This window comes from Aethina tumida, chromosome 1, assembly GCF_024364675.1.
Source record: "Aethina tumida isolate Nest 87 chromosome 1, icAetTumi1.1, whole genome shotgun sequence".
NCBI classification, from domain to species: Eukaryota; Metazoa; Arthropoda; class Insecta; order Coleoptera; family Nitidulidae; genus Aethina; species Aethina tumida.
In genome coordinates this window covers 62073548-62096875 of record NC_065435.1, presented here as the reverse complement: position 1 = coordinate 62096875, position 23328 = coordinate 62073548, and the positions used below count along the sequence as shown (strand labels likewise).

The following is a 23328-nucleotide window of genomic DNA, read 5'->3' as shown; positions in this document are numbered from 1 at the left end:
ACAATGCAAAACTGAGCATTCAAGAGTGTAATAATATTACTGTTTTTAATCTGGAGTTTTCAGGGTGCACTGTTATTGGCTGATATTCACTCATGAGTTCTTATATTTGAGAACTGGAGGCAGGTGTTTAAATTACAAGTATTGCAAACACATGTTTGTACTTGTGTACTGTGGTGATGTTCACAGAAGTATTGTAATTTGTTACATTAAAGCGAAATTAAATTTAACAATTACGTTTTAATGTTATGCAACACTCAACCAAAAAATATTGCATCTAAAATTGAAGGCAAGACAAAGACCAGAGATAATTACGAAAAAAAAAAACAAAAAATAAAACAGCTATTATTTCTATAATTAATATATTTTCACTTATTGGATATTGCTAGATACATAAATAGCACAATTATATATGAGATTAAAATAAGTTGGATTACATTAGTTAAGAGCAGTGGATGTAAGTAAAGCAACGCCTCTCTCATAGAAACTATGAGGATCTTGACCAGGAGCGATGTTCAAATCCACAGTGTACAAAAGCTCAGTACGAGTGGAGTTCAAATAAATAGGAAGTGAAAGCCTACTGTCCTTAATTTTTTCATCGCCAGTGATTCGAACCCATCTCAGTAAAGTTATTGGTAACTCCAACATTATGCTGGATGTCAGCAGCAATTGATTATTTCTGCACTGGGCACCTTGCAACTTAATTCCTGTAAAATAAATTAGATTATAAATTTCACACTTAACATATTAAGTAAAATTATTATTAATTGATAATAGATAAGAAATAAACGTACCAACTATTGCGAAACAATCACTGGGAATGGATGACTTATCGTTTGTATCAGTGATCGTCACTTCCAAATGTAACTCTTCCAGAGGCCAACTATTTGCTTGAGCCACACATTGCCTAGTTGCTGTAATGTATGCTTCAGGATTTAACAACCCACCCAACCAAACTGGGAATCTCTGTAATTTTAACAATAAATTTCTGACTAACACACTGATTAAAGTATCTTACCTGTAGCTCCTTTGCACCTGATGACGAAACAACTTGCGACACTTGTTGCAACTGTTTAACTCTCTGACTGAAATCAGTTATCCATTGTATGACAGTGCAACCCTTGGGCACTGTGTATTTGTGCCAGTTAAGTGGAATTATTCCTCTTACTAATTCTCCCAACATTGTTCTGTGATAGTTGGTTTGCTTTTTGTCGCCCTGGCAAATCAGTAAAACATCATTCAAGTCGTGAATGACATCCAAAAGTAACTTGGAAGCAGTATTAACTTCTCTTTCAAAATAACGGTACAGAGGATCTTTAATGTTCTCAACGGTACGCTTGAGAGTTTGCAGAGATTTGGGTAGTAGTTGTAGCCATGTAAGAGCTGAATTGTGTAAGGTCTTCATCCAAGAGGGTCTGCCGTCTACTTTTTCTGGATCCGGCGAGCTCTCGTCCATAGAGTATGCCAACTCATCATCGTCTTCCAGTTGTTGCATTTTTAATAGTTTGCTGACGAGGTCCGTACCTCTGGTAGTCAACAGTACCTTCTCTGCGTTATTAGGTAATCCCAACCATGCTGGTGTCTGTCTATCAGCCAAGCTTTCGATCCATTTCAAGAAATGGTCCCTTCGTGTACCATCGGGCATTGTAATATGCCTATTTCCTCCAGGTCCGTTATCAATGTTGGCCACCAGAGCGAAATCTCCTTCGAAACTTCTTGGAGTAAAAAGTTTTTTCAAAAATGAGTGCAACAATCTCTGATCGAAATCGTTGTCAATCTTGCCTCCGTATATGGACTGAGACAATAATGTTACCAAAGCATCCCACGGCACCTTTTCTGGTGGTAAATTGGTACGACCCTAGATAATAATGTATGAGAAATATAATTCACATAGACAGTTCTGATTCACTTACCATGGCTGTTGAGTCAATCCATGTATCCAATGTATCACATGCGACTCTCAGATCGCTTTCACTGAATTCGTAGTGTTTGGCCCAGCCCAAAGGTGCATATCTCAACCTTTCTTGTACAATAGCATGGAACCAGGCGAGTAGGAAATATAATCTAGCTCTTTCATTAGGTGCTTTCATCATGCGCCCTGCTGGTACAGTGCTAAATGTACGTAACAGATTTGCCCTGATGCCCGGTGGAGGTTCAAACACAAATATACGACCAGCACGAAGTAAATTGACTGGTAACTTCGGATTGATCTCCATGGTGAGGAAAAGTCGGAAGCCAGCATGAGGTTGAAGAGAATGTAGTTTCTTTTCAAGTTGGACTAACCATTGAGGCGCTAGGTGAACGTTCTTAAGCATAACCCACCTTGAAATAATTAATGATTAATTTGATTATTTATAATTTAACGACTATATTTACCTTCCGGTCTTACAGGCCATATTGATAGCTCTGTCAGCTTGGTTGAAACCTTCAGCTGAACCAATAGCGATGCTTGATATTTGTTTGTTGAGTTCTGCCGCCAAGTCATCCACTCTACCAGATGCATCGAATCCAGGTACGGAACAAAGCAGAGCTGGGACATGAGCACGAATTTGTTTTTCTACACAGGCCGCCAGATCCAATTCGGTTTCGGCGCTAGGCATGAAATCAGCACCCAAAACGGCGGAAACAAAGAGGGTACCCGCAGCAATAACCCGATCAGGTCTGAAAGCTTGAATAGCGAGGAGCTGGTACATGGAAGTACCGATAGGACTAAGTTGTTTCTCCTCAATCCACAAGCCGGGCACGCACTGTTCTGGTGTGCTTTGTTGTAGCCAAGCCCCGAATTCAGGCATGTCACGGATCTTTTCTGGTAGTTTTTTGAAGGCCGGCAACCTAAAACGAATAATAAATTTACATTTAAAATGTACTGCTGATGAATTTTTGTTTTGTCTTTACCGAGAAGCCAGTCTGGTCATTGCTTCTTGCTGTTCACTGTTTAAGCCTTCAACAATGTTGTTAGAACCAGAAGTAAATACACCTTCTTTACCTCTGAGGAAGAAATTAAATTCTTGGTCAAGATTTTGTTCTGAAGGTAAACCTTTAAGGTAAATACGACACAAAAGTAGGGCGAATGTAAGCCTGTCATTATGCAACATTCCTCTTGCAATTCTTTCATAAACAACCTATAACAATAAAGACAATTATTGATTTATCTGTTATGGTAAATTGTAATCTTACTGAGAATAGATCTTTAGTAATTATATTCAGTCTCTGTTGATAATCTGACACGCCGTTCAACTGTGGATTATTGAGAAGCACCGTACTGAACATGTCAAGGAACATCTTAAGTGAGTACTGGTACAAGAAGTGAACTTGATTAAGACTGTCCATTGTGAAGTATGTATTACTGCAGGCCTGTGATAATGGCATGTATTGTTGAGACACCATTTCAATTTCTGATATAACTTTGTCGGTTTCTTCGACTTTCTGTCCAATTTCAGCGGCTTCCTGTTTCAATGTCTCCAGTGTTGTAATTACACTATCATCATCCAAAATCTTTCCTTTCGCGTCATTAAGTGCCTGCAGCAGCGATTTTTCTAATTGTCTCAGCCTCAAGTGGAATTCGCCCTGTAGTTTCAACAAGTCAGAACGTTTAGCATCGATATCTGGACGTTCCGCCTTAAGCACTTGATTCAAGCACTGACTCTGTAAAGAACTTCTCGTGACGGTAAAGTTAACGAAGGTGACTCTCGAACAAATATCAGGTGGGAATTCCACTGTTGGATCTCTAGTAGACAAGAATATGACGAATGATGGAGACAAATCAATATCTTGATCGCCTAATGTGATCAACACACGACCACCAGTTCGTCTCAATTCCCTATTCAGAACAGGGTTCAAAATTGGATCGTAGTTTTCAACATCTTGTACCAAAAGTGGATTACCAAAACGTAGAGCCGACTCCAGATTCTTTCTGAAGGAATCATCCAAGAAACTGGTTTTGGTGATCTTTTTGTCTTTAAATTCGTTCATGATATACTCGGTAGCCTGACCAGACGGATCGATAATGAGTGGATATCTGTTGAATCTCTTCAACATAATAGCGTTTTCAGTACACAAATCATCAGTTGGTAAAGCATTTGCTTGCCATCTTAATCTTTCATCGGGATTCGATAGGTATTCCGTTCTAGCGATGTCCGGCCTGTATTGAATGTTAGCCTGAGTCAAATGTTGCGACCAGGTGGTGAATAAGTTCTGTCGGTAGTGCTGATCAAAGTAACCACCGTACGCAATAAACGCAGCAGATAATAGAACGTCACCAATAATTGTTGACATCTGTGACCTGAAGGTCTCACTGGTGGCTTCCCATCTTTCCCTTTCAATCACTAATGACTTCAACAAGGCAATTGATCTGTCAACTTTAGCTTGTACATTTTCCAAGTCTGTTTTAATGGCTTGGGCTTGTGCAATTAATTGAGCGTACTCCTCCTTGTACGAAGCGATGCTGTGTTCAAGTTGGGCAATTAGATTTTTAACTTCTTCGCCTCGCAGTTTGTTAGTTTCGGCTTGTTTTTCCAGAGAGCTCAATTCTTGACGCAAAGGTTCAACTTTCTTTAACATGTCAGCGTACTGAACCTGAGCCATGGCCCATTTAACTAGAGGACCACAAGCATTACTGGCGTGGTTAACTTTCTCGAAATTATACTCAGGATTACTCAAATATTTTGACTTCATTTTTTCACGCACATCATCGCTAAAATAAATTTAAATTAATAAAAATATTGAAAGTAATGAATAAAAATATAAATCGAAGCACACATGCTATAGCTCTAACAAATGGAAAAGTACACAGCATAAGCAAAAGAATTTTTTCATTTAGTTTAATTTAAAAAAAAAATGTGAATGCAAATTCGCAAACTCATTAAAATAATTGAAAACACCAGACGAATATTCGAATTTGCAAACCTATGTTAGTAAAATAGTACTCAGGACTGTACAAAATCTACGAATGTTTAGTATTGTCTGTCTAATGTGCATGCATACCTAATGTCTTCTGTATTGAAATTGTTGACTACTGTATTGATGAAGTTATCGCGCATAATCACTGCCCTGATAGACTTCCAGTCGCTTGCGTTCTCGCCCAGGAGCAAGCAAATGGACTCTAGAGCCAGTTTTACGATGGCAGGGGGATTGGCCATCGTACGGATCTCAACCAGTTGTTGTTTTTTGATCGACTTCACAGCTGCAGTGTGCGAAAAAAAAGTAGTACGAGGTCAAAGAAAAATTCAAGCGTAAAATACAATACTACAAAATAAAAACACTAAATAGTAGCTTATTTCCAGCTTCCAGTTATAAATTATTTCCTGAAAATAAGCTACATTCAAAGAAGCTCGTTACATGCCCCGATTGCAGGAATAATGCAAGGAGACATTGACAAAATAATGAACAAATAACAAATGGCCTCTTAGAGAGCCTTACGTAAGGTTCTCGCTGCTGAAGTTCACAATTGTGGCAATGAAATTCTCGCGCATAATAACTGATCTAATGGAACGCCACTCGTTGGCATTTTCATGAAGCAGAAGACACACCGACTCCAGCGCCACTTTGACGCTGGTCGGAGGATTTGCCATTGACCTTACTTCGACCAAATGTTGTTTCTTAATGGATTTAACAGCTAAAGAATTTGGTTAATACATCCCTGTTTTTATGATTACATTTACAAAAATTTCCTAACACACATTCACAGTAAATAAACAACATACCTGTTTGAGCATCGATGACAGCAGGTTCGACTTGGGCGAGATCTGCCATGACTTCGGTCCTCTTTTGTTCAATGTGAACCGTTTGCTCAGCCAATTGTTGCTGGATTTCTTGACTCTGTACTTTTTTCTTCTCAGCCTCCTGTTGATCCTTAACCATTTGCTTCAATTTGGCGTTGGCCGCTTCGTTTTTGGCCTGCAGCTCTTGCGATTTTACAGCCAAGCTCTTTTGCATTTCCTCTACCTGTTCCACGGTTTCGGCGATTTTACTCAGACCGACATTTAAGTGGAGTTGTTGTTCCTCCAAGTCGGACCGTTTCTCGTTATGCAACTTTACGAAATGATGAATGAAATCGAGGTAATGACGAGGTGTAATAGCCATAGTTCTGCCACCTCTTTTAGCCAAGCGGGCGTTTGCCTTGTGCAGGGTTTGATGCACATACACACATGCGTTAATTACAGCTTCTCTATGATTTGGAGTTGCTGAAATGTGTGTGCAAACAGCCGGGAAGAAATCTGGCGTTTTCCATGTGGGTTTATCGAGATCTAAACGGTTGGTAAACTCTTTGCCGACTTGGAACAAGGCGCCATCTGACCAATCACCGAACCAGTTTAGAACGCATCTGTTGAACAAGGCAGGTGAAGTGGCCGCTCTGTCTTTCAGACCATCAGTTGATGGATTCATCGTGAAAACGACGTGCAAGTTACGCATTACTTGTTGAGTAAACCATTTGTACAATTCGTCATTGGAATCTAACATTAAACCTGAAAAATGTTGAAAGAGTTGTTGAAAGTACATTTTAGCAAGAGGTTCTTGAAAGGTAGAATATGAAAAATAAGAATTAATAGCTTACCTTCTCTTTGAGCGCCCTCTTTACATTGTGTCATCAGTGTGGTGTATTCGTCACCTTCAAAGAGACCAGGTACTTCTCCATTAGCAAGCAAGGTATTCATTCTTTCCAAGAAACTTGAATCTAACATATTGGATTCATCTAAAATGAATGCGATCTTCTCATCCTTGCAACCGCTTCTTCTTAAAACTGATCTTAAATCTTCATCGAAATCTTCAGCGGTATATTTGTTGTGTACTTTAATTTGGAAGATGGACAGGCCGTTCATCCAGGCCACAAATCTAGACAAAGTGGTCTTTCCTGCTCCGGAGACACCGATTAATAGCAGGTGACCTTGTGGCTGACGGAATATTCTATCGATTCTCAAAACATGATCAAGTACCTCGTCGAACAGCACCAAAGGAACATCCAGTTCTTCTTCATAGAATACCTTTAGTCTAGCCTTAACATACTCTCTCAGTTGCTCTCTATCTACAGGGACATAATCCTTGGATAACCAATTACTGTATAAAATAGGTCTTTCCAAAGCATTTTCACAGTTGGCTGATGGGAAATGTTTTAACGCAACTGCGTCAATGTTTTCATTAGTCCATCTGCGTTCAGCGTCTTCAACCAGCCTGTCTTGGAATAACCTCAAGGCTTCATGAGCCCAAAGTCTGACTAAACCTTCAACAGCCAGGTTATCCAAAGGTCTAATGGCTTCGCAGATTCCTCTCACCCAACGAGTCATTTCACGAGGTGAGTATACATAATGAGGTTGCATGTCTTGAGTGAACCTGTCTTGGGAAGCCAGATAAAATTCGACCATGGCGTTTGTCAGTGGCTCGGCATATCCTCGAAGTCCAGGCGTTAATCTTAACATGGCTCTGGTGAATGTGCCATAAATCTGTTTCAGTGAAGTCTCTCCTGGGTAATCCACGTAAATTACTGGTACGTGACGTAAGAATCTGTGCGACAAAGGTTTTCTGCCTGGGTCAGTGGGAGGATTACAGGCTCCTACAAACTGAATACGTTCCAAAGACACCCACGTTTGGTCTGAAGCACGATAGAATCCCTTTTGTTCGACGATTTGACGTAAGAACATGATGACTCTTTGTGTGCCGTAGTTGTCCATATCTGGCAAATTGATTTCGTCACAGAACAATACTAACCATTTTCCTAACTGAAATTGTATAAGTTAAATATAACATTTAAGCGCTTTAGTTACTAAATCCATACCTGTATCGGCGCCAATACGACTCCATTAGGTGTTTTTCTGTATTCACAATAATGATCGAACGTTTTCAATAGTAATTCAGGAGTAGTAGCGGATGAGAAGTTCAAACCCACAACTTCCATGTCGGGCAAAGCTCTGAGAGCCGAAAACAATGTCATAGTCTTTCCAGAACCAGGTGGACCACAAAGTACTACAAACACATAAAAAATAAACAAAACCTATTTATATTTAAATATGAAATTACTCACCAAGAGGTTTGTGTTCTGCCAGCCATGTATATAAGAGCGATTCATGTCGTACAGTATCTAATGTAGGCACGACAATGTCGGGGGATGCCACTTTGTGTGTCTCGACCTCTATTTGTGGAACCTTATTGGACCATGGACTCCATTCGCCATTTATGTTAACTTCGAAATCGATGATGGCAACATTTGGATCTGGTGGGAGTGGTACGGTCGTAACAGAACGAATGAAATCGCCCAAATCCGACCTTACTTTCAATTTTGCATCTCCCGAAAAACTCCATAACAAAGCGTAAACTAAACATTTCGGAATGTAAAGTTCCATCTGTTCGTTGGCCATTGGGAAATCCGAGTGGCTGTGGTTGTATTGAAGAATATTCCTAACAGCTTGATTTAACATTGAGAATAATGAGCTGAGAGCTCTTAATCTGGTGAAGTCCATTATGTGTTCTTGTTCCATAGCATGTTCGAGTGCTCTTACTACAAGACCATCGGGAGTGAAATAAGACTGCAGCATGTTAGCTACATCAACTTGAATTTGTAATGATGGTGAAAGCATGTCTTCCTTATTATCGTTCTTCTTGCCGAAAGTGTCATCTTCACCTTCTTCCAGAGAAATGTTTTTCAGTCGGAGTAAGTAATTCTCGAAAATCATTTCGGTTGACAATACGTCTTCCGAGAACCAGACCATACCGCAACGGGATACAGTGGCTAACGTGGCGTATTTAAGATCTTGGACTTCAAACATAATCCTCACGTTCGGTGGAAGAGACAGACGTTCACCGTTAGGAAGTGTCAACAGTTTGTTATCATCAAGAACTGAATTCAAATTTTCGACCCATTCAGGATCGACGTCGCCGTCAAATATAATCCATTGCCTCTTATTAATCTCTCCACGTACGTTATCAATAATTTTCCTTAGGATATGAGTGAAAAGACCATCGGTCCATTCTCTGGTATTAGGATCGAGCACACCATAAAGGGCTTCTTTGCTGATGGCTTTAGGATCTATGACATGGGCAACGCCTTCCACACCCTCGAATCTTTCCAGGGCCTTAAGCAATACTCTCCATGCTGTACTTTTACCCGAACCGCTTGGGCCAACCATCATAAGACCATGATTAAGGTTGGATATTTGGTATAGTTGTAAAACCTAATATAAAAAAAATTAAGAAGTATTAGTAAAAAAGTGTACAATTATTTGTGCCTTTTTTCCACAAACACAAAAAACAAGTTATTTTTGAATAATATTTAATAACATCATTTACAGTTTTATTATTTTCTCTGATTATGATAAAATGGCTATATCGTTGAATATTAGTATAAGGTATCAATATCAACATAATAGATTTTAGAAAATAAATGTAATTATACTAAAACCTCTAATTTTTTAAAATGAACAATACCTTAGAGACCCATGTTTCTCCGCCTTTCTATGCAGCGTGAAATTAGAATTGTGCCACAATTAAAACATCACAAATAAATAGTTCTTACCTTCTCCATCCACGCAGATCCTTGTTCATCTCCTTCTCCGCAAACCAGATATTCTTCAGCGCACACCTTTCTAATTTCATCCTTAAGTCCTGTAAATAATTTGTTATATTAGATAAAATAACAAAAAAGTATATTTGATTACCTTTCATTTCAGCTCTTGTGTACTGTACGTTGGGGAATACATCGTTTAGTAGACTGAACAATAATGGTATATCCTCTGCAACCAGTTTGGGAACCATAGTTTCACATACAGATTGAATCAGAATTTCCTGTTCAGGTAAGTTTTCTGCTATGCTGGCTTCATCTATGTTAGTGTCACCTCTCTGATTCATTCCTTCTTTAATTTTTTGAATTCTGTCTCTCTTCACGTTACCAGCAGAAATGAGTACCGATTTCAAGGCACGCAAACCGAAGTCGTAGTGAGATTGATTGGACAGTTGTTCGTTACACAATTTGAAGAATGGTACAATTTTCGACGCCAATTTTTCAGCCGTTCGGAAACCTTGAGAGAACAACATAACTTCAGCGATGAGTTGTCTGTCTGGCGTGGTCATGGCCAAAGATCTGAACAGTTTTTTCAAGTTATCAGGCAGGTTAGATCTTCCTGCATATCCAGGATTCATCGTAATGAAAATAGCCATATCTGGTGAAACTCTGACTTGTTTACCGACTAGTTCCACGCTAATGCTACCTGTGGCTGTTCCTTCGCCAGCAGCTTCTTTCTGAGATTTTAAGGCTTCTTGAATTGTCTGAATCTGTTGGGAAACAGCAGACAACATTCTCTCTTCCAATCTGTTAAATTCATCGAAGCAACCCCAAGCTCCTACTTGGCACAAACCAACGAAAATTCTTCCCATGGCCTGGAAATCGAATGTTTCATCGCAATTAAATACGAGAACAAAACGACCCAGTTGGTTACCAAGAGCTTTAACTGATTCTGTTTTACCAGTACCTGCGGGTCCAAACGGAGAACCTCCCAATCTTGCTTCCAAAGCTTGAGTCATTGTCAAGTAACACCTATCAGTCAAGGGAGTTTGTACAAGCCTATCTTGAACACCTAAATATTCAAATCCATAGTAGAATCTTGCATTGGCCATGTGAATTGTAAGTTGTTTAAGAACTTCTGTTTGTCTAGGATCAAAGTAGAATCTCATTTCACACAACCATTCAAAGGCTTTGCTACTGCACACACCATTTGCGATCAATCTACGTGTTACAGTTCGCTTGTGCACGAATTCATTAATTAAATGTTCAAGTTTTTTCCTTCTTAGTTGAGGTTGTTCTTGAAGTACCGAATCAGCCAACACATTTAAAGTATTCTCCACCTGTTGTAAAACTTTTTCCAGTGGTCCTTTTTGTGGTTCACCGTTCATTTTCAGCAAAGCAGCCTCTACGTCCTCACTCCACAAGATTTGAGCTGCAAGTACAACTATTTGGGCCTGATATTTGTCAACCCATTCCATATATAACTTTGGATCAATATCATTTTTGAACTGTTTGATATCTAATACTGCTTGAGCCAGACTGGAAGCTAGTGTTACTCTCATTTCTTTTTCAACAAGGGTCAACCACTCGTTGATTTTAGGATGTTCAACAGTTGAAACAGGTTTTGCAAAGATAACTTCCTCACCCTCTCTGGAGGCAATACCTTTGATAATTGTATTATCTTCATTAAGAATTATAGAGGCCACACCAGCAAACATTTTTTTGAAGTGCTTCTGTAGTCTAGCAATATTTTTGCTGTTTCCAATGATTTCTAGTAAATCTTCGTCACCAACGAAGTAGAAACGTGGGAAAGAAGTACGTTCTCTTTCCAAATACTCGCCGAGGGCTTTTTGGATTTTTCCAAGCAGGTCGGCTAATCTTTCCAGTGCCCTTTGAACACCTGGAATGTTGAGAACATCCACAACCATTGGAGATTTGCTGACCTTCTTCATTAGACCCAAAAATTCGGAACTGATACTTTGGAACCTTGATGTTTCTACAGGAAGCAGTGTTTTAATGTCAGCGCTTCCCGAAAATATGCCTTCAAGATACACCCATCTTCTTTGAACGTCAATCCAAACATCAAATAAGGCGTTAATTCTGTTTAGTTTTTCTTCCCAGGTAAGAGCCTCTTCTTCAAAGACTTTGTAATAGGGTGACAACTTCATTGCGGCCACTGAATTAATATGTTCCTTGACTTTGTTAAAGAGATCGTCCCATCCACGGATCAGTTTGCATTTATTCTGATAGTTAATTAAATCCAGCTCGTATGTCTGCCAGGATTCACGTACTTGTTTCAAAAATTCTTCTAAAGCCATTTCTCCTTGTGCAATTAAAATTATATCTTTTACGATGGATTCGTTCTTCTGTAAGTTGACATCCCAAACTTGTCCGAGCGTTAAATCTGACAATACCCAGTTAACTCGGAGTTGTTTCATTAGTTGTTTCCAGTGACGTTCTTTCAAGGCATCAGATTTCAGTTCGACAATCATCATGTTCACCTTCATGTATGTCTGAAGAGTTTTCTTAACGTACTCATATGAAGCATACTGACGCAATCGAGCTGGCAATTCTTTCAACTGATTCGACATGGCATCCAACTGTTGGCGCAGTTTCCTGGGTTGTACGGATAACCAAGGCTTTTCTCTAGTTTCATCGATTTGAGTCCAAATTCTGGATAGTTCAGACCACACTCCTCGTAAGTCTTGCAATTCTTCGAATACAACTTGCATACGGTCTTCGCTGGTGCTAATACCACCTGGTTCTTGTAATTCCAATGCTTCCTTGGCTTTGGCAACGTTATCTCGTTCTTCCTTGAGTCTTGTGAATTTACTCTCGAACAGTTGCAATTGTTGCAAAGCTTCGTCGGGCTTAAGGTGTCCCTCGACTGGTTTGCACTTCTCCCAGTCGCCCAAGAAGTCATTCGTGCGACATTCGACAGCCTTATCTTCAGACACAATCTTTTGTTGCAAACTAGCCACCTGCGTTTGTATAGATGAATCCTTTCTTTTGATAATTTCGTTAAATGCACCCCACTCTCCTTCTAAATTTTCAACATGCAACCAACTTGTGGGGAACTGGAATCTTTGTCTTTCTAAGATACGTTGACCTTCTCTGTATACTTCGACTTGTTTCTCCCAAGCTTTCATATTACGCTTCAACTGCTGTACATATGTTATAAAGCTAACAGCATCTGAAGTGCTAGCGGCCTCTATGCTCTGCAATTCCAAATCCGATCTAGATTTTGAAACATTTGTATGGAATGTGGCCATTTCGTTACCCAACAATGTACCAAATTTACTTAAGGTTTCCTTATGCCATGAATCGTATTTTAGAGACACCTTGCTTTGAACTTTAGCAAAATCAATAACTACAGGTCCAAACTCGCGGCGAGTGTCGGACGTATCGAATGTTGTCCTTGTTTTTTTGATGTCATTTAAACATTCCATCCATTGGCTAATATCTTCTCCAAGATTTCCATAAAGATTATCAGCTTGCAGATCCCAAAGTGCTTGGTAAGTAAGCCATTCACCAACGTACTTCTGAATTTCCTTTATCTTTGAATCGATGGCTTCGTAAGCGTTGTTTAGAGGTGCGGAGTTACCAGGTAACTTAGTTAAAATATTTCTGTACGTTTCGGTGACCGGTTTATCTACGCCAACCTGATAACGACTGCTTTGCAATCTTTGTTGGGACGTGACAATAGCCTGCCAAGCAAATAGTTGTTGCATAATTTGGAAGTGCGCTTCTTCAATGCTAGGATACAGATACATCATTTGGTTTGTAATTCTCACTTCATGCACAACCACTTGGATTTGTGGATCACCTCCGGGCTTGTGAGTTGGTTGTGCTGGAGCATCTGTGTCCATACTGTGATCTATTTCTTTTTTCTGGCCGTTTAGGGCATCAGTCCATGCTTCAATGCCAGCTTGTAGACGTCGAGCCAAGTTCTTTTCGACTTCTTCATCCAATCTAGACACCCAAATGTGCAAATTTGAATATTGTTTTAAGGACAGATCATCAACAGCGTGTTGAATCTTTGAGAGGATATCAGCAAAGGTGTTGGCTGAATATGGGCATGTTTCGAGAGATCGAACGTCTACGTCGAGTTGTTCACCAACAATAACCAACTCTTCGACTCGCTCTTGGAAACTTACTACGGTATCGGACAATTTTTGCACATAGGGATCGAGTTTGTAGCTCTCCCAGACTAATTGAATTCCATCAGCAATCAATTGTTGTACTTCTTTTCTCATTCCAGCTACCAAGGGGATAATGCTGACTTTATCTTCAATCTATAGAAAATAAAATAAATAATATAATTATGCTGTATATAATTTTATTTTAAATACAACATATAGTAGCCATGCTATTGCTTATATATAAAAATTATTGACAGTACGAAATGAAAATATAATGATCATATTTTTAGCCCTATTAAAACTGTTTAAGAATAAAACATATTTAAGCATGCACTAAAATTAATTACACTGCTAAACGTCCATTTCTTAGCTAACTCTGTAAGAAAAATATTCAAGTTTTTATTACAACAAACATGCATTGGGATACATAAGGCTCCATGCTGGAGTTGATGTTAATTAGCTACCTTCACACCACTTTGTGTGCTACTCCTGTTTGTCAGCTAGCATAAAATAATATATTCTATAAACACGTCCAATTCTTGCTAATATTACTACAATTTAATGGAACCAGACATGTTAATGTAATAGATTATTTGTAAAAAAAAATTTTAATTTAAGATAATTTTTAATCATTTAAAAAATTAAGCAACAGACACTTTAATATTGTTACACCCAAAATTATGTTAATATCTTATCTATCTAAAAATAAACTTAGATCTCAGATGTTTTTTTTTTGTATAATTTAGTTATGAATTTCTAATTTGTTATTCATGACATGATATTTATAACATACATTACATTGTTTTCGAATAAAAATAATGTATATCCAATAAGAACTAAGAATTAGGAATTGATATGCTTACCTTTTCCAATGTCATTTCATAGGTCCTAACGCTTTCGATGAGCGATATAGCAAACGGGTATAATTGGTTGGCTTGATGAGCCTTGTTGACGATCGCCAAAGGAACTCTAAATCCTAGACATTTCAAGTTCCTCACTTCCTTGGCTAAAGTAATAATTTCTGGTAAAAAGTTGACCTTAAGTTTCAGCATGTTGCCCCTGCCGCTTCTGGATCGTACTGCTTCAATTGTCAGAATCCTACCGGATACACCGAGGTTTCGTTGCTGCACAGTTCTTGCCCAATCGTCGAAGATTTCCTGTGTGTTGAGTTTGAGGCGGAAACTGTCACCGTCAGCCTTCAACTTTTGACCATCAATGTGATTCTCCCAGCCTCTGCCCAGAACGTCTTCAACTCTTCTGAGGTAAGTTGTAAGTTGATGATCAATTTGCTTCGCCCAAACGATGGAACCGGCCACAGGTGGTAAATCACGGACTTTACTGATCCGAGCACTGTTGCTCTGAGGATACTGCACCTTGAACTTCTCATGCAAAGCTTCTATGTCATCCTTAACTCTTTGGATTAGATGGGTTTGGTACTCTCTAATGGCACCTCTTATATGAGGCCGAACGAATAGGGCATTAAACCTGGAGAAGATTCTGAACATTTCGTTGGCATTTTTAGCTGTGCCTAGCTGATCACGCAAATGTGCGGTGATGCGAGTTTCCACTCTGTCGATGCGTTCCTCGTAACGTTGAACCGCCGCATCCCAAGCATCTTGACCTTCCTTGGAGATATCAAGGCAGTCCACTTCTTTTACATTTTCATAGGCCAAATTGACTTCCTAGAATTTCGTGTTGACAAAATAGTTTTTGGTTTTGGTAAAAACTAGTGCATACTAACCTCTATGGCATTGGCATCTGCAGCATCAAGGGAAAATGTTGGTTTTGGTGGTTCCAAATCTTCTCCTTCAATTGGAACTGCCGTTTCACGGACAGTAGGTCTTAAAACTCTAACGATTACGGTGCGCAACTGCTCGTGTTGCCTTCTAAACTTGCGCATTTGTTCCATTCTGCTCTGGAGTTTCTTGTGATGGGCCGCAATCCTCCACACCATTTTGATGTGTTCATCACGCTTCTTTTTCATAATATCTCTGAAAGTGGCAAAGTATGAAATGTAATGAAGATAGTGGTAAGTTAGAAGTTACTAATTTACCTTAAAATGGCTTGAAGTTTCTCATACTCATCTTCCCAAATAGCAAAAACATCGAAACATTGTGTCATAACTTTTTCGAATTCATCAAAAGGAATATGCATGAGACGTCTAGTGCCCAGAACTTTTAATAATTGGCTGCCGACATCTCTGGAGATGGCTTCCACCAATCTTAAGCACCGTTGGATAGGATACTTGGTGAAACGTACCTTCTTTAAATGCACAAAAATTAATTGGACAGAGGCTCTGATTCTTTCCAATTCTGTGGCTGCCAACAAATCGTTAATGGGAAAGTCCTTCATTAAAGGATTATAATCATTGACAGTAGCAATGGCTTGTTTCAACCCAGTATCAGTATCAAAAGAAACAGTTGCGTGGAAACGTTTACCGTGCTTTAAAATGTCTAGAGTCAACGCAACTTCCATGCTTTCTCTTTTCTCTTGAATGCGGTACAACGCTCTCTCCAAATTTAACCAGAAACTAATTTCTTGAAGTGCCGTTCCAGACGAAGGATCTCTATCTAGTTTGGTAACTTTCTGGATCTCCTTAATCCATCTATTTACTCCATGTTGGAGCTGATTTAAGAAGTTTGAATCTTCAACTTTGTCGCTAAAGTCCGCAACCTTTGGTTTTCGACCTTCATCTGCACACTGCTTTATCAAACTGGCAACATAAGGATGGACTGGAAGGGATATTTCTGGGATATCAATGTTCTGTTGAAGATGTAAAAGACCCATTTCCAATTCAGCAATGGTCTTCTCAACTGCTGGTGCCATTTTATCTCCATCTCTGTAAGAGGACACATTCATTCAGAATTTTACAACATCTAATTATTTACATTTGAAGGATATATTTCTAAAGTAAAACCTTGATAAGTATTTATGTAACACTAGTGTGAGAAGTATACACCTTTTTATATCACTTTTTATTCTCTATTGTATCCATTATGTACTTTTTAATTCAAAACATCAGAATATAAAGTAAACTGAATATAAAGAAGAAATTTTAAAAATATAATTTTGGTATTATAGAAAAACAATAAATATATTTTCTCTATGAAAATATTTCAATTTTGTATTAAAAAATTATCAATTATTTTAACATTAAATTTGTAAGATATTTCATAAAAGGTCTTAATTCAAAATATGTTCAGTTATTATATTTCAATATTCTATAACATAATATTCTGATTTGGACAAAGAAATAACACATTCAAAATATTTACGTTTCGTGGCACTACTTAACAATACTAGGAATTATATTATTTTATTGTATAATTTATTTTTAGTGGAAAGAAAGAAACATTACACTCCAGAGAAAAAGGAAATAATAATTAACATAAAAATTAAACGTCGCTAAAAGACACACTTATTTGAAATTACAATAAAAAACACAAAAAAAGTCTTTTTTATAGACAAATAAATTTGAAGAAATCAGGAAATGAAATCTAGTGTGTCTAGTATGACTGAATGGACAAAACTACCAAAGATGTATTTTAAGTAAACAAACCATTGGTATCAAAAAAGAATATTTGGAGGAAACATTATGATTTGAGATTCATTTTTTTCACATGATATAGTACCATTACAGAAAATTATTTGTCAATGATAATTTATTTATCATATACATGGATCTTTTTTTGTATGATAATGATCCAGTGCATGCATTTAAAGTTCAAAATTGTTTAAAAGATAATCATGTTAAAGGTAAAGTGTGATCCTTTTTTGAATCTTATTGAAAACTTATCTAATGACATTAAGTTTCTATTAAAAAAACAAAAACCCTCATATTTAAATGAATTATGATTATTAATTGATTATTGAAAAAATTGTAATATTGATTTTTCAAGCATAAACACAGAGTGCGTTTTTTAATCATCCTTTAAAGACACCCAGTATACATTTTATAATTAAAAAAATTGAATACCTGTCTGCTCTTCCAGACTCCTTCACATATGATTTAAAGAAAGGAGCCACAGTTTTGCTGACATATGAATGCAGAATTTCATATGGGGAGCCATCACTAAAGTTGAGGAGGCGCACTTGAGCCCGAATGCTCTTGTCAGCCTCAATAACAGCAGCCCGTTTAATGCACACCAAACTGGACATCTTCGAGCTGCTGTAGTGGACCTCATTGCTGATATAATAAGTGACAGGCTCTTTTTCCTCTTCACCTTCTGGTGGTTGATCATTGTCATCATCTATTAAAATTAAAAAAAATCAAGGACATCGTATGCAAATTGATGACTAATTACACACACCTTTGGATGAGTTGCGCTGGATGTACAATGTTTGAACTTGAGGATCGCTTAAAAACTTCCTTATGCACTCCTGGTTGGTCTTATCGTCCAACGCGGCATTTAGATTGGTGGGTTCGGCTTGACCATCGTCCTCCGGCAATAACACGGTAGCTGCTTTCAGAATAAAATTCGAAAACGCCGTAAAATCTACAATAGCGACATTTTGCGTCTCTGGGGCGCTATCGCTCCCTTCGAGAGAATCGCCCATTGGTACAAAAAACGTATAACATACACTGGACACGAATAATATATGACAATATAACGGACTCGACCTAACCTAATTGGAAACGTCAAATCACTGACAATACAAACGCCAATGACGTTACCGTATGTCTAAAGACAAGCTGTTGCAGCGTTGCCAATTGTGATTCTCAGTTTTAGTATAAATAACACTTTTTGTATTTTAATAGGGAGACTGATAGTCTGCCAGAAGTTATCTGGATTGTCTCTGGATTAAAGTATAAATTACTCATACAGGCAGAATGACCCTGCTGCTGCGCCCTTTCAATGAGTACACAGAATACCTGATCAATAAAACAGCTTATATTATTGCGATATCATTTTCATATTTTTAGTTATTTATGTATCAAACTTGTATACTGTATTTAATTTAAATCATTCTGATAATTTAAACGCACAATAAAATTTACTTTCTTATCAATATACTACATAAGTAGTTTATTAAAAGTATATGTATGTTGCATATGTTCTAGTTGCAATTTAGTCGATTATTTTATATACAACATTGTCACTTTTACATTATCACGTATTTTCTGGGGTGCAGTTTAATTTCAATTAATTTAGTTTAATTTTTGATTACCTTTCTCAATTGTTCAGAGGTAATTTACTTGCATGATTAATTAATTGTACCATGAAAGTGATAACATCAATGCTCTGAATTGAACGGTGGATTGATGTAAAATTTAAAAATTATAAGTATTAGTATAAAATAGTATTATTAGTATAATATTTCAATATTATTGAAAAATAATATAATTTGTACAATTTTTGATAGTTTATTCCATTGTCATTTTCTGTGTCTTGGAAAATATTAGTGGTAGTCAAATTATTTTCATCTGCTTCTATAGGAGCAATATATATTCTAAATCTTTGGGCTAAAATGGCAAACACATTTTCAGATAATCGTCGCGCTCTGCTTAAACGATGATTAAACATTTTTTTCGAATTATTTTCCTTTGTTTGAGAGCCAGTGTACGGATGCATTAAGATGCTCTCAGGAAACTGTTTATCTGATGGCATATTTAACTTATTCCTCTATCGCTATTTTTCCTATATACACCTACATCCACGAGGAAAAACCGATAATTCGCATCGAGTAGAGCTAACAGAAGTATACTAAAATTTTTTTTATAATTGGAAAATAAGGAACCACTGTTAGCTGGAGCTTCAATAGTAATATGTTTCCCGTCGATAGCACCGACACAATTTGGAAATTGCCATAGTGTGTAAAACTCTGATTAAATTTTTTCTCACATATTCCTTGAAGGCTGGGATATTACTAAATCTCGGAACTTTTTCCAGATGTCGTCACATGTTGAATATACTATTTCTCTAACAGTGATTTCTCTTAAATGATAAGTAAATGATATTGACCTAAAGGAATATCCTGTTGGTAAAAATCTAAAAAAGAAATAAATAATAAACAAGTAAATTTACTAAAAGTAATTAAGTAAAAATAAATAAATCTATAATACATACAGGGTGTCTCAGGATGAAAGTGTAAACCTACAACGAAAAAACATACTTCATTACTTTAAACAGACACCTTCATTTTTGGACACCCTGTATATTACAAAATACACTTATTTGTTTACTTTTAAATATTAATTGAATTTTGTTTTAGTTTCACAATGCAAAAATAAATGTCCGAATTTGAGAGATAACACCATGTTGGTTTCACCAACCGATGTTAATATAAATTAAAAAGCAGCCAGCAAGAACATAATTACCGATAAGAAGATTATTATGTTTTGTTAATAGAGTCATATTTTCTGTTTCTGTATACAAATAATCAAATAAATAAGTTTACCGTAAGCATACAGCTAGTCTTTCATTTGGTTCTATAGCTTGACAAAACGATGTATGTTGTTTCTCTATTTCATCCTTTATGATAGAAGGTTGTGTAATACGAAAAAGCAATAACACTTTTATATTAAATTTCACTTTCAAAAACTACATTATCATTACTGTGTCTATTAGACACCGTCTAGTGGATTCAGTTGTGGAAAAATTTGGCATCGATATAATGAGATTATCGACATTTTCTTGTGGTATCCATCCCACACGAACTGAATCTGACGTCTTACTTCATTAAAAGTCGGTGGAGGGCGCTGTAAATTCTTTAAGCTTCGCCCTATATCCCACACGTTTTCGATTGGGAAAAGATCTGAAGATTTGGGGGGCGAAGGCAGTAAATTCACATGGGAGACTTCCAGGAAGTTTAATGTATTCCTCGCAATATGTAGGCGGGCATTATGTGTGCACGCCATACCTTCTTCACCACGTCGCTGTCTCACTAACACATGACCATCGTGCATCATGCAAAAGCGTGATTCATCACTAAACACCATGTGATTCCATTCCTCATCCCACTGTTGACGTTCCATACACCAGCCAGTACGTCAGTGCCCGTGGTTTGCTGGTAGAAGTAAGTCTAAGAAAGGAGTATAAATCCATAAACATATCGATTACCAATTGGCCTACCTTCATCAGCACTCGTCCGCCTTGAACTCATCTATATACAACACTAATTGATCTCATACTAAACGAACTGCACTAAATTGAACAGCACCACCAAATTAATTTAATGGGACATACACGCACCATTACACCATTAAACAACCGATCGATACGGGGGTCGATACCAGACTAAATTTATTCGTGATGTGGCGGAAAATATGTTTCATCCGATGCATACGATTGATTAACGCTAGGGTTTATCTAATTACATGTGTCTCGTGGAGATAACTGAAATGCAATTTTTCTATTAAAATATTATAGTAATTATAATTAATGGTATATATTGTAGAAGTATAGTAAAAAGTGAAAATACAACAATAACAACTACAACAACTTGAATGTCAAATAATATTCGCCAGAGTTTTTATGATGTATAAATTTACAAATATTAATTTTTTATTTACTACATACACATTTATTAGATTAAATTAATATTTTTTGTTTTATATTTATAAACCCTTATTAAAAAATCTGACTAATTGACACATTTAAATATTTGAAAAATGTACTAACTACTATATATTTTTTTATTTTATTTTATACAACTACAATTTACTATTAAATAAAACCTATTTTTTTAAGCTAAGTTGTAAAATTTAGTAAATTGTTATTATCTCAATTATTACCGCCATTCATTAACTTTCTATTAGTAATAAATTAAACTTAATAAAGTATACTTATTAAATACAATCTTTATTAAACATGCTTAAAAAGCTTTCTTTCTATGCGAAAAAAAAACTTTTAACAAGTAATATTGAATTTTTTATTGTACTAAAAGTATGTTCTGTATAGAAAATTGGTCAACTTTGATCTTATACAAGAAAACTATGAAAAATTGAGCCAACTATATAAAGTTTGTCACATATAATGATTTTCCAATAGTTCAAACACAAGGATACGTTTATATTTTATGTGATTTTTTATGATTTATGTAACAATAAAATAGTAGACGTAGTTGGTTAAATTCGGTATTTTGCTCTCCAAAAATTAGAAAGTTAGTTTGCCGCATCGAGTTCGACTAACAAAGAGAGTAAAGAAAATATATTTTTATTGCACATGAATAACGCCAATAAAATTTTTGGTAATATTAACCAATCATTAACCAAAATTGAATTATTTATTATTAAACTACACTGCTAAATTAACACACCACAAAAAAGGTATAAATAATTTTGTTTTTTCATAAACACACTAAACCTTTGGGCCGTAATTTCAACCTTCTTCTCTCTAACAAAACATTCAAGCACATTCATTCAGTTTTTAGATACGGGTAGATTAATATACGAAAATTAAAATTAAAGTGAAATTAATAAGTTAATTCTAATCGACATAAAACATTAAAAAAATTAATCTCTTGTATGATAATAACGATTGTATGGTAAACTTTTTAAAAGCCCTGCTCGTGGGAGTTTTAAAATTAATAGAAGCAGTTTGTTATTTAATTTTATAGGATTTTTTTTTTAAATAATAAGCGGTAAATTTTTTGCTGTATCGAGAATTATTAAACATTTAATAATAAAATAAAAAAACTTATTGGTATATAATAAATATTTGAAATTTAATAAAGTCGAGACAGTACAGGAAGGGGCTCCTTCTTTCTTTGCTCCAATTATTTCCTTAATTTTTATTAATATTATCAAATAATTTGAATGCACGTAAATATGGATAAATAACAATTGAAATTGGTTGTTAAGATAAGTGTGAATGTATATTTTGTCATTCTCAATAACGTCGAACGGCAGAAAATTTCCGAAATGAAGGTGGCTCACGAATTGCAGATGAAAGAATACGTGATGAAAACTTTGCTTGATTCGTCCTTGCCATGGATTCCCGCACTGAAGTATCTTGAACAAAAGGCTAAATTCAAAAGATTGTATACATTTTATAGTAAGTTCATTTATGACAGTTTTAATTGCTCAAACTAATTACATGACATTTAGGTTTTGCTACCGTATTAACACTATGGTTAATATTTGGAGAAACCGCACAATTGCTCTGCAATTCCATTGGATTTTTCTATCCAGCTTACGTCACCATTGGGACAATTAAGTCTTCAAGGCTCAAGAATACTTTTAAATGGTTAATTTATTGGGTTGTTTACGCAGCATTCTCCTGGTTAGAGCATTATTCTGATCAGATTGTACAATTGTTTCCCTTGTATTGGTTAGCTAAATGTTTTCTTTTACTTTGTTTGATGGTTTGCGTCGAACTAAATGAAGTAATCATTTTGCACCAAAATAGCGTAGTATCGTCCGATAAGAAAAACCGCCCACCAAATGTTAACAATAAACAGCAGGGTAAAAATAAAAAGAAAAATAACCGAATGCAAGGACACAATTAAAATGTTCTGGAATATGAACGTAATTTTGCATTTTTTAGTTAATTAATGTTTGTTAATATTTTATATATTGTGTTAAATAAATTTGTTATATTTGTTCAATATATTAGGTATTTGAAAGGAAAATGAAATATATAAAATAACTAATGTAGAACATTAATTTTTCATATATTATTAAAATAAAACTAAACTTCTTATGGACTGTCTCCAGACAATACCGCGATAAAATAACGTTATTTCGTGGAGCGTTAATTT

The 23328-nt window shown here is 36.3% G+C and overlaps 2 protein-coding genes across 3 annotated transcripts; one reads left to right on the top strand and one right to left on the bottom strand.

Annotated features, from left to right (window-relative positions):
- Nucleotides 1–342: 342 nt before the first annotated feature.
- Nucleotides 343–18701, bottom strand: LOC109605544 (dynein heavy chain, cytoplasmic). 2 transcript variants are annotated; one of them, XM_020022135.2, is made up of 19 exons: nucleotides 17937–18701; nucleotides 17603–17876; nucleotides 15680–16465; nucleotides 15368–15617; nucleotides 14490–15308; nucleotides 9642–13779; nucleotides 9500–9588; nucleotides 8012–9158; nucleotides 7766–7953; nucleotides 6551–7709; nucleotides 5700–6461; nucleotides 5416–5611; nucleotides 3175–4690; nucleotides 2893–3119; nucleotides 2374–2829; nucleotides 1911–2319; nucleotides 1016–1855; nucleotides 792–963; nucleotides 343–704 (listed from the first exon to the last, which is right to left on the bottom strand). In XM_020022135.2, the coding sequence occupies exons 1-19, from the start codon at nucleotides 18181–18183 to the stop codon at nucleotides 436–438; spliced, it is 13944 nt and encodes a 4647-aa protein (XP_019877694.2). In that variant the 5' UTR covers nucleotides 18184–18701; the 3' UTR covers nucleotides 343–435. The 2 variants fall into 2 exon arrangements, with proteins under 2 accessions (XP_019877694.2, XP_049818001.1); XM_049962044.1 differs by lacking the exon at nucleotides 5416–5611 and adding an exon at nucleotides 4981–5179 and having other exon boundaries at nucleotides 17937–18700.
- A 3782-nt stretch (nucleotides 18702–22483) lies between these two features.
- Nucleotides 22484–23140, top strand: LOC126266573 (receptor expression-enhancing protein 5-like). Its single transcript, XM_049970840.1, has 2 exons — nucleotides 22484–22622; nucleotides 22676–23140. Exons 1-2 carry the CDS (start codon nucleotides 22490–22492, stop codon nucleotides 23074–23076), a joined length of 534 nt encoding a protein of 177 aa, XP_049826797.1. The 5' UTR covers nucleotides 22484–22489; the 3' UTR covers nucleotides 23077–23140.
- Nucleotides 23141–23328: the final 188 nt, after the last annotated feature.

Excerpts from the sequence above, each read along its gene's own strand:
- LOC109605544 (XM_049962044.1), bottom strand. The coding sequence starts at position 18,183 with ATGGGCGATTCTCTCGAAGGGAGCGATAGCGCCCCAGAGACGCAAAAT. Across the intron at positions 6,462-6,550 it reads AGAGGGCGCTCAAAGAGAAG|GTTTAATGTTAGATTCCAAT; the intron begins GTAAGCTATTAA and ends AACATTTTTCAG. Across the intron at positions 5,180-5,699 it reads TGTCATCGATGCTCAAACAG|CTGTGAAGTCGATCAAAAAA; the intron begins GTATGTTGTTTA and ends CGCACACTGCAG.
- LOC126266573 (XM_049970840.1), top strand. The coding sequence starts at position 22,490 with ATGAAGGTGGCTCACGAATTGCAGATGAAAGAATACGTGATGAAAACT. Across the intron at positions 22,623-22,675 it reads AAGATTGTATACATTTTATA|GTTTTGCTACCGTATTAACA; the intron begins GTAAGTTCATTT and ends CATGACATTTAG.